The sequence below is a fragment of the Equus asinus genome, chromosome 17 (assembly GCF_041296235.1).
Source record: "Equus asinus isolate D_3611 breed Donkey chromosome 17, EquAss-T2T_v2, whole genome shotgun sequence".
NCBI lineage: Eukaryota > Metazoa > Chordata > Mammalia > Perissodactyla > Equidae > Equus > Equus asinus.
In genome coordinates, this window is record NC_091806.1 from 2,173,869 (window position 1) to 2,187,819 (window position 13,951).

Genomic DNA, 13,951 nt, shown 5'->3' on the forward strand with positions numbered 1-13,951 from the left:
GGAGCCAGTGGGTCAGCACGCACAGAGATGGTGCAAGCATAATAAAGCCCAGCTACCTCTTTTTTAGCAGAGGTAAAAGGATCTAGTTTCTAGAAATATTTGGTATAAAAAAAGATTAAATTTCTGTTATTTACAAAACTGAAGTGGAGGGGCCGGCCTGGTGGCGCAGCAGTTAAGCACACACGTTCTGCTCTGGTCACCCGGGGTTCGCCGGTTCGGATCCTGGGTGCAGACACGGCACCGCGTGGCAAGCCATGCTGTGGTAGGTGTCCCACATATAAAGTAGAGGAAGATGGGCATGGATGTTAGCTCAGGGCCAGTCTTCCTCAGCAAAGAGGAGGATTGGCAGCAGTTAGCTCAGGGCTAATCTTCCTTGAAAAAAAAAAAATTGAAGTGGAAAATATTTCCCCAGCACTTATGTTAGATAAGGAGAGGAAAGGAGTAGGAGTCACAATAAAATAGATAATTTTGCATCTCCAAATGAACTTGTATTCATTTTCATTCAATACAGAATTAGAGCCATAACATCTAAGGCATTTTTCTTTTTGCCTTTGCTGCCAGGAAACTCAGAATCAGAGATGGTTGAGACTGATCTTTTCATCTGGAGCAAATGTTAAAGCTGAATTTAACTGTCTCATTCCATCTGGTATTCTTCACTCCTTCTTGCCTTGCTTTTAAATTATTTTTTTCTTTTAATTATCATTATTTATACCCTGCTTAATTTCAGAAATAGCTTGATGTCAACTAAAAAACTGCACATAAAAAGCATACATTTCTTTTCTCAAATTTTATATTAGTGAAATATTTATGGTAGCTAGATACCCACCTGAGAAAAACAGTAAGTCAGGGTACTATTCTCTTTCTTTAATAGGAGCTGGGCTCCAGAGCTGTAAGATTATCTGAGATTTTCATCAAGGAAAACAGATCCAAAGTCAACAAAATTCATCACCCCACCATCTAGCTTGTGATGGAGGCTGGGAGGGAGAGGCGTGTGGTTGGCAATTCTTAGCTCTTGGTATCCCTCCTTCTCACTTGTCACCAAAATCAAGGAAACGATTTGCGACAGAACTTCAGTTCTGTTTGGAAAAGGTGCTAACTTTCTCACTGGGGCTTTGTTCATTCTGGAAACCCGACTTCACATGCGACCAACCCCCAGAGACGACCATCGGGTGGGTTCTCTTCTCCTCCTCACTTTTCCCTGGTCAGCTTATATTTGAGTTTCTGCCTCTGGACCAAACTAAATATCTTTTACCTTCACAAAGATCCTCCCGAACCAGGAATAATGACACCAACTGGTGACGGAATCCCCACTAAAAACCCTTTTTATCCCTTTCCAGCCAATGGAATTCTGGCCCCCTACTGTCTGCCAGCCCGCTGTGGGTGTGAAGGAGACAGGATCCATGTGAAAGGATGCTTGGATGGCACACACTGCCATTTATTCATCCAGTAGCAATTTGGAGGCCGAGCTTACAATTAGCCATTTGATCTTAATCACTGTTGTCCTTGGCCCCCGGGACACTGTGTCTTTCCGATACCACTTTTATGGTGTTTGGATGGCCTACTTAATTAGACAACTCAAAGTCTCTGTGCCTAAGAGACAGGTCAACTCTGAAAAATGTTCAGAAAGTCCTGGTCATTTTCCTTTGATTCAAAATCAGCCTGATGCATCCTCGTTCTGTAGAGTAGATGAGTAACCCATGTAACTGGTAGAAACTTGGCTCCCATCTAGCTAGTGGATCTGCTGGGTAGCAGTCTTCCTGGGGTTTCCCCAAATCTCAGAAGGTGTCTGAGTCAGCTCCTGGGGGTGGAGGTGGGGGTGGGAGGTGGGGAATAATGCTAAACTACTGGGGAAAATGCCCCCCGGTGGTATTCATAGCCAATTTTTCAAAAAATAAGAAATGCTCCACCATGAAATTGGCCCGAACAGGGCAACTCTGTTCTGTTGAGCCTTGGGGATAAAGAGAATGACCTTGCAGAAGAGTCCTCAGCACATTCGAGTCCTAAGAGATTCAGCCCACTTAGTAAGTCTCATCACCACCATTGCCCTTACCAAGGCCTCGCTACAGGAAGCTGTAGCCAGGACATGGATGACATGGGACATTCTCCTCTGCACTTGAGAAAGGCTAAGACTGAATTATTTTATGATTCTGCAAAATGGAAGGAAAAAAATGTACCGGACACTCTGTCTTATTTCCTCAGTGCCTGGTACCTAACAGACACCCAAAAATGTTTGGCTGAATGAATCTGTAACATGGGGTCCTACCTACCCTACAGCGACGTTGTGACAATTAAATGAGACACTATCACATAAAGCAGAGAGCCTGGCCTATACTGAGAATAGAGATAATAACTACTACTATTGTTTGTGATACTTAGATACCGACAAGAATGCCTTGTGTTTTGCAAAGAGGAAGCTTTCACCTTCTGAAGCAGGGGGAAGGCCAAGTGGTGACTGCCCCAGGAGGCAGAGCCTTCAAGGAAAAGCAGGGGCTCCACAGCCTTTGTCAAGGGGCTGGAGTCAGTCTCGGGGCCCATGAAGGAGGCGATGTTTGTCTCCATCAGAAATTAATTCTGCTTTGCTCTCCAGTTCTACTCTTTGCATCCTCCTCCTCTTCCCTCTGTGGGCATACCGCCCATCTCAGCTCTAATGGATTACCTCTAAACCCAGAACCAGAATAAATCCTGCCTCCTGCCTCAAGTCCTGCCTTAGTGACCTCATCTGCCAAAGCAAAAGCCAAGAGGGCCTTGACAAAGAGCAGGCAAGTGAAGCAAGTTCTTGGTAAAACGATATTGGGTTTGGCCTTTCCCACACTGATGGGCACTCCATCCCGAGCTCTCGGAGACGGTCAGGCTGGAGTGCTGTTTGCGAGGCCTCACCTGCCCTCTTGTTATGTGGCTGGAATGCCATCCATAACTAAAATAATTGCTGACTAGCAAAAGGCACCCTTATATGCCAACCCCCAAGCATCTTACCCTGAATGAGATGTAACAGTGGTTAAGAGACCCCAGGCCCATGGAGCTCAGCAGAGTTTATGCTAAAATGTCACTTGGTCTATGTAGACCCAGATTCACCCAACAGGGAGTGATCCAAATGAAAGGAAACCTTTCCCCTGAATTAGAGAAACAAACAAACAAACACTGGATCACTATGCAAAGGCAGCTTCTGCTGTGTTCAGCTACAGCTTTTGCTTTTCAGATCTAAATCCAAACGAGATGGCATCTCTCTAAATAGTCCAAGAAGGATGTCAGAGACTCATTTCCATGCTAGGGAGGGTCAGGTGTGAGGAGGTGTGTAAGTCCACTAGCTACTTACACACTTCCGGGGGCTCCTCCAACCTCTGCCGGCTCTGGGTTATCAAGCGCTGTGCGTAACAACTCTGGATTCCCCTGACCAGATAACACGATGGTTTGGGCAACCCGTTCTGGAGCTTCCAATCCAGTCCCCCTGACATCACTCCATCTTGCATCTCTAACAGCCCTCTCTCCCGGCTGTCCTGGCCACAAAGACTCCCCAGCAATCAGGCCCAATGGCGTGTCTTCTCCTGGAATGCAGGATCCTTTTATGACAAGGACATGGGTGGCGTCTACTTGTCATTTACAACCAGATCTTTCTTGCCTGTATGCAGGCGTAGTGGTAGCAATACTTGGTGGATGGCCATGATTCGGGGAGAGCCGTTCACAGAGGAAACTTAGAAAGTCTTGGAAGAACTTTCTTAAACCCTGGGGCCCTGAGCAAGATTGTTCATGATTGTCCAGGTTGTAGAAACTAGTCCTGTTACCCTAAGCCCTTATCTGGAGAATCTGCTGCTTTCTGCCACTCCTTCAAATGGCCATAATGGGGCCAGAAGCAGCACTAAGGATGATGGCTCTTATTATTCAACTCAGCGCCTCGTGGATCATCTCACCTCACCCCCACAAACACCTCTGAGAAGGACTTGGCATTATTCTTCTGAACTTATAAGTAGAGAAACTGAGGCTTTTAGGAGTTAAACAACTTGCTCAAGGTCACCCAGCCAGTAAATTGCAGGCTCATGTCAAACCGAGGTCTTTGTGACCACAGACTCCCAGCTCTTCACCCCAGGGTGCACCATCTCGTTACGGACAAGGGTGCACCTGTCCTCCACATATTAGGATGAGAGAGGCCTTTAGAGCTGTGAGAAAGCCAGGAAACGATTCCATTTTACCACGCCTCATCTGAGAGATTTTGGAACAATCTGCACTGATCCCACCAAGTCCAAGCCCGCAGCGTAGTGTTTATCTGTGAGGGAAGAGGCCGTGTGACCCCTGGGGTCTCAGCTCACTCACTGCATCAGCCTCAACGTTTCCACGAAGACCCCAACATTCCTCACCATGTATTCCGACGGGTGACGCGGGTTGCCCCTTTGGAGCTCAAGCATCAAGTGTGCCTCTCATCGTGGGCTCTTTCTTCCCACTTCTTGGGATGGGCTAGTGGGAAACCTGACGCTCCAAAACCCAAATGAATCCAGAGTCCCCATTTTTCTCTAATTGGTGGAAGCCTATTTGTTTTGTTCAAAGGCGCATCAGAGCCCGCAGTGTGAGCATTGTGCCCCAAGATTTAGCCCGTTTCATCGTCCCTCATTAGGATGCAGGGGGGCAACCCCAGCTCCGTCAACTGGGCCAGAGGAACAAAGGCCACATGGAAATTGGAGCGGGGCAATGAATCCCTCACTCTCTACTTTTTCAAAACAAGATTCCGACCATTTACGCGGGAACTCATTTTATCCTTGTGTTCCATACAAAAAAACAGGAAATTTCAGAGGTAAAAAGGGGCCCCAGTTTCTTACATGGTGGCCCAGGGAGGTGGGGGTCACCGAGGGTGTTGGCAGGCGGCTAGCTTGGTGCCACCGCTGAGGACAGGGCACTCCCCTTTCGCTCTCAGAGGAGGTCACCGGGGAGCAGGGGAAGTGGCGCCTCCTTGAGTAACAGCTTAAGGAGAGGCTGGGGGCCGCGGCACTGGAGGCCCCATGCCCTCTGTTTCTCATTCTTTATTTCCTACCCTGCAAAGTCCGATCGAGAAGTCTCCCCTCAGACCCACTTATTTTCCTTTGAAAATAAATCCACTTCCAACTTGACAAGAACAGACTCTAGTTTCTGAAATGCAGGTTCTAATTTTATTTTGAGGACCTGTGTTTATAAGGGCTTACCTTGTAAACTGGTAAACATCTTAGTGACCATTTTGGCAATCGCTCTCCAAAGTATAAATATGTGTGCCCCTTGAACTAACAGTTCAACACCTAGGAATTTATCTTACAAAAATACCTCTACACGTGAACAAAGAAATGTATGTTAGGATGCTCATTGAAGCTCTCCTCACAATAGTAAAAACTGAAACAGAAGGTCAAGGGCATCGGAAGGGACCGGAAGAAGACATGATTGACATCATTCGCTATAATGGAGTACTCAGCAATCGCTGCTTCAAATGAGACCAACCAACACGGACTGAAGAACACGGAGAAAACATCCAGAATGTGGGTGCTGAAAACTTGTATGTACACTTTAATCCATTTTTGTTTAAAATAGCCTTCTCAACCTTGGCATGACTGACATTTGGACCTGATAAGTCTGTTGTGGGCCTGCCCTGTGCCCTGCAGGGTGCTGAGGCGCATCCCCGGCCTCCACCCACTAGATGCCAGGAGCGCCCTCCCCTGCAAGTATGACAATCAACCATGCTTCTAAACACTGCCAGAAGTCCCCTGAGGGAGGAAGTGGGGGACAAAATCGCCCCCAGTTAAGAGCCACCGGTTCAAAATAATGATACATAGACAACTTAGGGTTGCACACCATAAAGAAAAGTCTGGAAGGATATTCACTAAGTTGTTAACAGTGGTTCCACTGGGAACCAAGATTGGTCAGGAAAAACACTTAGATATTATTCTATATATCTCTGTACTGTTCATTTTTACATTTCTTCTGTAAGCAAGAAGAAATCTATTTCTACTCCACTTCCACTCACAGACACAAAGAAAATAAAAAGAATAGTTTATATCAAGAAACAGTTGATCAGGATTCTCTTTAGGAAAGAGCGACCGGCGGGCCTTACCTGGGAAGGGAAGTCCCTTGAGAGAACTCCCCAGGAGACACGATGGTCTAACCAGAGCTTATCAATCGACCATCCGGAGCCCCACCACGCCATGTGGCGAGAACCGCGTGTGAGAGATGGCGGACATGGGGGAAGGCTGGAATTCTAGCCTCTAGTCCTGAATTTTTGGGGACCAGTGTCTTGCACCCTCTGCTTCAAATCCTTCGTCTGCTGAAAGGAGCATCTGCCTTTCCACAGAGATCTTGGAGGACACGGCTTGAAAGCCACATCCTCGAAGTGGCCCCACTTATGGGATTTGGTACGACAAAAATAAAGACGGAATTCTCATTCATCTCTGATTTGGTTCTTTTAAAGCTGTTTTTTTAAACAAATGCCTAGTCCAATTTGGGCATTTCAGAGTTTTGAGAATCCCAGAATGCATGGGTTTCTTGTTAACTTTGACTTTCCTCCAGGGAGATTTTTTCAATTCATAGATATACTTGTGAGAAAAACAATAAAGTAAAGCTTGGTTTTTTTCCTTTTTTGTTTTCCTAGATGATAGCCTTCTCTGGAGAAATGGTTATGGTTTGTTTAGAAATTACAAGGAAAACTGCCACAGCCAATTTTTGTGATGCTCCCTCGTTGAGTTAATTGGAATTGAAGCTGAATTTCCTAGCGGGAACAACAAACCTCAATCTTATAGAAAATAATAAAACATTTGGTCCCCCACATGGATGCCAGCAAATGACACATCAGATATCCAACACCAACATCTTCTTCACCCAGTTACAACTACAAGCTACTAAGGGAATTATGGTTTTTAAACGACACTTTGAAAAGTGGAGGGGAACAAGTGCCTTGTCCCTCTCTGCGGGTGTTTTGAGACCAGAAGTAATTGGAGACAGTCTGTGAATCAACTTACGAATCAGTTCATAATGACATAGTTTACATTCTTTTCCACCACGTTTATTTGTTTGGTTTGGTTTGGTTTCTGGATAGAAGAACAATGCTGAGAAGTCAAGTTGGGCTCATAAGCTACTCATAAATATTTTAGTCACAATCTCTTCTTTGTGGACCAATTTCTTTTTTTACCCCTGATTTGACCCAGCCTCTTAAAGGCATTTTGGCTCATTTGCTGGTGTTTTACTTCTCTCCGATTTTACCTCTGTTTATCCAAGTCCTAATATTGTGCAGGCAGTTCATCAAGAAACTAAGCCTTCCCTTCTTCTGTTCCTCCCCCAAATCTAAAGGGTAAAGCTTAGGATTTGCCATTGTCAAGACTCCAGAATCATTCTACATACAAATTCTTGAAACAAAAAGAAAGCAACATTTCTCTGCCGTGCACACAACACAGCAGGCTCAAACGAGGCAGCAGCCACGCGGCAGAACATCTTTTCCTAGGATCCGACAGGACCACAGTCAGGTCCGCGGCGCCAAGCCAAAGCGAGGGGTGCTTTCAATGGAAGGCCATGGCACACTCAGGACACACTACCGAAACCACGGCTTCTGTCTGCATTGTGTGCAAGGGAAATTCATGAAATTAATTGAAAAACGTATGAACCTTATAGAATGCTGTTAGACCAGGCCCCTTACAGGACGGCCCCAAAGTACCTGTGCGTGCTGGTTAGAAGTGACTGGGGCAGACATGCTGGTGCTCTGCCCTTGGGTAGTTCTGTTTCTGTGGCCCTTTCCTCCTCCACACTCCCGCCCAGTCTGCACTGCTCCTCTTCCAACGCCTGCACCTGCCATCTGACTGCTCTATGGCTGCTGGAACCACCCAGCCCACAAGCACAGAAGGTCTGGCGTGTTCTCCTTCTTGCCCGGGGCAGCCCTCAGCCAATCACTGACTGCAGTGGGAAGGAAAGCCCACCCCACTTGCTTTAAAGCCAGGACACACTCTGAGCTGTAGTTTACATTCCAGATCTCACGGCTGGTTGACACGGAGGCTGGATTTTGTCCGAAATCATGCCTCTGTTTGGCTTCCTTCCCTTCCCCGCCCAGCTTCCCCCCTCCCCTACCAGCTTCTCCTGGGAGCATGTCCTAACACATCAGCTGCACACACGTTCGCCTCTCCGCATCTGCTTTGGGGGAACCCTGTCTAGGCCATTATCTGTCCTCCTTTGCTTTCCCTCCAATTTTGATGCTTCTTGTTCTGCGCATCTCATCTGCGCTGATAGCTGCAGTCCGGGACACCTTTTTTAGGTTTCAAACTTCTGTTAGGACACGTGCCCTCCACAGGGTCTTGGTTACCAGAGACCCTTGAGACGTGATTTCTGGTCATAGTGTCTGAGCTCCTCTTTGCCACTGGCCAGTGCATATGGCTGCACCTTATATGACAGTTGGCATGCACTCTTCCCAAGGACAAAGGGTTTGCCCTGTCACACACATGTTTGGGCTCAGCAGGTTTTAGTTTCTCTCCTTCTCTGGCCAGTTTGAATCTAATATCAGAGAAGAGTCATGTCCTGCCCTTCAGGCACGTAAACTAGAAAGCCCAGCGGCCTTGGAGGGAGTCACTTCCTTGAGCGGGTTTCCTCTTATTTCTGCTGTTTGGTTGACCCCAGGTTACTGAGGGCTACTACTGTTCTGCTTTTGACTTCTGTCTGCAAGAACTGGAGCACTTGGGTGACTCACTGAGACAGCCAGGATACAGCTCAGGCAGGAGGTGGGGGGACTTAAGTGGTGACAGCAGAAGGAGAGCTGATGTAGAGAACGATGGCCACGGAGCTCCAAAGTGGGAAAGATTTCTTTCCTCTATGACTCCTCTGCTCTGCACCCCCTCCCGCAGCCCCATCTCATTGCAGGCCTGCTCCAGAACCATCACAGAGGCATAGATCTTACCTCTAACTCAGGAGAAGCTCCTTCAAGGAAAGACTGCATTTCCACAGAACCCAACACACAGCAACCCCTCAATAAAGATTGGTCGGTGTGTCTGTGACTCAGCTAACCTGACCCCACGTTTACAGGGTGATCATGTAATTTGTCATCCGATTCAGGACACTTTTGAGCATGAAAGAGAGTGTTACTAATAATTTTGCTCAGACAAAACGCATAAACTGGGATGTCCCTGGGAACCAGGGCTCATGGTCATCCTATATGTTCACACCCTCAATTCAGGGCTTCAGACTGTGCAGTAACCCATTGGAGTCTAGGAATGGTGCCCAGGAGCATAAGTCCAAATTCAGATCTTGGGAGGGAGAGGGAGTTCAGACTCTGAGCCACACGACAATGTATGATAGTGACTTTCTACTGTTGACCCTTTATCAAGGTTTTGGGCTCTGACGATTATTTGGGCCACTGAAGACATATCTTTTTGAGAGGGATTTGCAGCAGGTAATGGGTGGAAATGTCAGTGGGAAAACCTGAGTTGTTCCTGACATCCTGATGCAGGCAGCCCAACCTTTCTGGGGTCCGCTCAACGGGAGTGTCCACATTATGCGCCATCTTGCACAGACCACCCTAGACACCAAGAAACGGCATACCCAGCGAGTTCTCAAAGCCCTCTTCATGGCAGCACCACTGACACCTTAACTCCTGCCCTGGAGGCATACTCACGATTTTCACAGTGCTGCCCGGTGTAGCCTGCCAGGCAGGCACACTTGTAAGATCCGGTTCTGTCAAGGAGGCAAGTGCCGTCATGGAAACAAGGCGACGAGGAACATGCTGCAAGAGAAAAGGCAATTCTCTCAGTGCCACTGCATGGTGACTCGATTTCTTCAAGCCTGGAGTCTCGACCAGAGTCTTTCTCTTGTCTTTTAAAGTTTTCTCAAGACTTTTTCGCTCCTTTGATTGAATTCCTGTTACCATTGTTTGAGAATGCCTAAAATAGGTATTCATTAAATGTCAGATGTTGGTGATTTTATTCGATGTTTTCGATTGTATTCGAAGATGTATTTTCCAGACACCTCTGGCCTGAAGAGCCGGAGGCCCACGACTGGAGGAGAAGCGGCTCTCGCCTCCCCGGGGACTCTTTCAAGGAAGCCCAGCGTGCTGGGGACGGAGCGATGGAACTGGGAGACGATCTTCACGACACTGTGGAAAGTGTACTCAAGAAGTTCCAAACACACATCCTGTCAACATCCGTCCTTGAGATGTTGATGTGTTTAACTAAGAAAGGGTTCTGGGCTCAAACGTGTTGGGGAAATGCTATCGGTGTCAAATGATAATTAGGCGGATTTCTTTACTGCAGAACTTCCCAGAACGTTATACCCTAGTGGGCACTGCAAATTTTTAAGAAAGCACATAACATTCCACCTTCCACAAGCTTATCTGACCTCAGAAGCTGCACTACAGAGCATACTGGGTGCCATTTTCCTACAGAAAACACTTCAGGAAGCACTGGTCAGCTTGCTGCCCACCAACCCTCCTTTCACGTACCCCGGTATAGAACCAGATCGCTCGGCCCACTTCGACAAGCCTGTGTTGAGCACTTGCCCTGCGTGAGGCACCGGAGAGATACAAAGCTGACCAGGAGATCCTACTCACCAGATCAAAGCTTTTTGAAGAAAAGTGCACAATGACTACAACCTGAAGTGTAATACAGTTCGTGTCAGAAAAGAGGAGGAAGTGGGATAAGACGTTCAAAAAAGGGCAAAGCCACAGCCCGTTGGAACAGAGAAAAGAGAAAAGGTTCTGCAGAGGAGCAGGGATCTGACAGGGCCCAGCAGGAGGAGACTCTAGCCGGAGGGAAGAACTGAGTACAAGGGGACACTCGAGGTGTCTAAGGAACGGGAAGTGCTACGCCTGACCCTTGGATGATGCAGCCCAGAGTTTCCCAGAGTTCTCCAGGGGAGGCTGAGGAGTGCTTCAGGGGAGGAAGAGGCCTCCTGACCACTCGCCAGGCACAAGCCAGCGAGCCGCTGCCACCCCCACTGGCTTCCCTGACAGCCAGCTCTTGCTGCCTGCAGGAAACACCCACGGACGTGTCTTGAGTGTCACCTGCTCAGCCTCAGCTGGCAGGTATCACCAAGGGGCAAGGATTCATCCACAGGCCAACCCCCCACAGCAGCAAAGCATCTAGAACTCCCAGGCCACACTCAAGCCCTGCACAGCTCCCAGGGGATGTCCTGGGAAGGAGGCAGGCACACAGACTATAAGGAGCAACTGCTGAGAGCTCATGTGGGAACATTCTAAGGGAAGGGCAGGGTGGGGGTGGGGTCTGCTGGACTTGCTGAAAGGACAGGGCTGAAGAAAGGCTGATTCCAACACCACCACCTCGTCTCCTGAGACTTCAGTGTCATACCTTCCAGAAAGAAGCTTTAATGATCAAAATGTCAGTGCAATCTTTCTTTTCCTTTTTTTTTTTTTTTTTGGCTGACGAAGATTGGCCCTGAGCCAACATCTGTACCCATCTTACTCTATCTTGTATGTGGGATGCCACCACAGCATGGCTTGATGAGTGGTGTGTAGGTCTGCACTCAGGATCCAAATCCATGAACCCCAGGCTGCTGAAGCGGAGTATGCAAACTTAACCACTATGCCACTGGGCTGGCCTCCATTACAAACTTTTTAAGTGCAGCATTAAAAACAACTAGAGCTTCAAGCCTGAGCTTATTCTGTAAAACCTGACACAGTTCACCCAATCTCAGAACAGTGAGAGCTGGGGTAATTTCTTAAATTGCGCATTTTGGCCAAATCTTACTTCCTAACGTGAACAGGGCAGGAGTTAAAGTCAGGCTTAGAGTCGCTCATAAGCAAGTGGCATTTGCCATTGTGGTTTAAGACTTTTCGTACCTGTTTCACAGATGACAAAGGGGGGCTCAGACAGGCCTGGGTAGGGCAGCTATGAGTGCTTCCCGCGTACCTGGTGCTGTGCTGAGCTCTCCATCTGCTCTGTGGCCCAGAGCCTCCTGAAGGAGCAGGATCCATGGTTAGGCCCTTACTCACTGATAAGGAAATGGAGGCCCAGAGAAGTAGAGGAATTCGCCCAAGGTCACACAGCTTAATCTGCCAGGGGTCCAGAGCTAATGCCCTTAACCAGGAGAGACCCCTAGTGTGAGCGCTACAGCCAAACTGTACAAATTCCTGGTTCCACCTCCACAGCTATGTGACCTTGGACAAATCACCCAGCCTCTCTGTGCTCTAGCATCTGTACAAGGGAGACCATAATTACTAGTTCTGGTTCTGGTGAGCAATTCTGGAACATACTGCGCCATTTCCCCCTTCCTCCTCAACACACAGGTTGCTTCTGAGAACCCGGCATGCTGGCTTTTAATAAAGCTGAGCGGGGAGAAGGGGGTACACAGAGAAGAGATGCTTGTCTGGAGCAAAGCCATAAAATGCTTCAGTTGCCTCCAGGGCCTTACCTGTGACCTCCTCAAAAATGGCATGGAAGCCGTCGAAATTCTTGGAGCCATCTGAATGGAACAGGATGTGGAGCGAGGATCCCGAGCTTCGGATGGGGGCTGGCCGCTCGTTGCCACAGAAACGCTTGATGATCTGGCCGTCGCTGTCGTCCCCGTCACGGACCTCAACATAGTCATACTGGCACATGTAGTCAAACTCCAGGCTCAGCATGACAAACCTGTGGGGGGAGAGGGTGACAGCAGGGAGCAGGTGAGCCCTGGACAGTCCTGGGAGCCCTGGGCGAGCTCAAGCCCAGATGATGAACAGGTCTCTGGAAGCGCGGTGCCATCGGCCCGATCTATAGGAAACAGCCCTGGAGGGCTTGAGGGCAGATGAATTTCCTTCCATGGGGGAGGTGTGTATACGCATACCGCGTGCGTCTGCACGCACGTCAGTGCCCGGGGAGGGGCTGCCACATTCCAAGCACAGGATCTTTGCATGTACCAGCGCCTCCTCCAGGGGTACCTTTCCTCCCAGTCCGCATGGCTGCTTCCTCCCCATCCTCAGTCCTCAGCTTATATTCTCTCCTCAAAGAAGCTTCCTTGACAACTCCTTCTCAAGGAGACCCCTTGTTTTCTTCATGACGTCTACACAAATTTTAATTTCCCATATTATTTCCTGGACTTTGTGAGTGTGTGTGCACACGTGCATGCATGCCTCTCTCTCCACCAGACTGCGAGTTCCTCGAGGGCAGGGCAGAACGTCTGTCTCCTTCCACCAGCGCTGCACAGAGCCTAACGCAGTGCCTGGCGTATGCAGCTGCTAAGCAAATGCTGTTGATTAGATGACTGAGTGGCTACCATACTGTAATTTTACAACTGCAGAATGAACAAGCTGACATTGTCTTGCAATGCTAACTAGGAAAAACGCTGCACACTCCTCTGTTTGACCCGAGGATCAGAAGGTAATTATCGTCTTGGTAACAATAATTCTTGCCCCACAGAGTAGAAAAAGTAGCACCATATCAGAATTTCAGAACTGAGGGATTTCTGATAAATCTATGATTACCCAAAAGAGGTCTGGGTTTGGAAATACTGGGAAAGCTCAGCTCAAAAAAGCAGAAGACGACTCCCAGCTCCCAATGCGCAGAGACGAGAAGCGAGGCGGCCGCGCCCCAGGCAGGGGAGGAAACGGGGTTTCTCAGGAGATTCCAGGGATGCCCGGGCGTCGAGTTCGCGAGCGGGCCCCCTGTCCCTTCTCCTTCGCATTTTGGAGAAGAAGTAGGAAGGACAGAAAAGCTCGGAACAGCCACAAGCACAGCGGCAGTAGGCTGTTTTTACCGCCCTGCACAGCGACCTCAGGCGCCCGAATTACAGAGCCCTGGGGCGCAGGGGCAGCCAGCACACGCCGCTCACTCTCACAGCTCGTACTGAAAGGAACCCTGATAACTGATATGGCCACAGCTTATTTTACAGAAATTCGGATCATAAAACCTCTCGTAAGGGAGGGTGAGTGCGACCCATCACTCTGTGCAGCAGCCCTAACCTCCAAGGACCTGACTTCTCCCCAGGCGATGCGCTGACTCACCCTGGGCCTTGGGAAGTCGCTGCCTTCTCCGGGCTTGGGTGT

At 48.6% G+C, this 13,951-nt stretch overlaps 1 protein-coding gene across 1 annotated transcript in view; it reads right to left on the minus strand.

Moving 5' to 3' along the window:
- The window catches only part of PAMR1 (peptidase domain containing associated with muscle regeneration 1), a 72,717-nt gene that overhangs the window by 16,879 nt on the left and 41,887 nt on the right, over positions 1–13,951 (minus strand). Inside the window, exons 5-6 of the mRNA XM_014851033.3 lie at positions 12,343–12,560; positions 9,593–9,700 (exon numbers count right to left, since the gene is read on the minus strand). Coding sequence (XP_014706519.1) covers positions 9,593–9,700; positions 12,343–12,560 — 326 coding nt within the window. The remainder of the gene's footprint in view (positions 1–9,592; positions 9,701–12,342; positions 12,561–13,951) is intronic.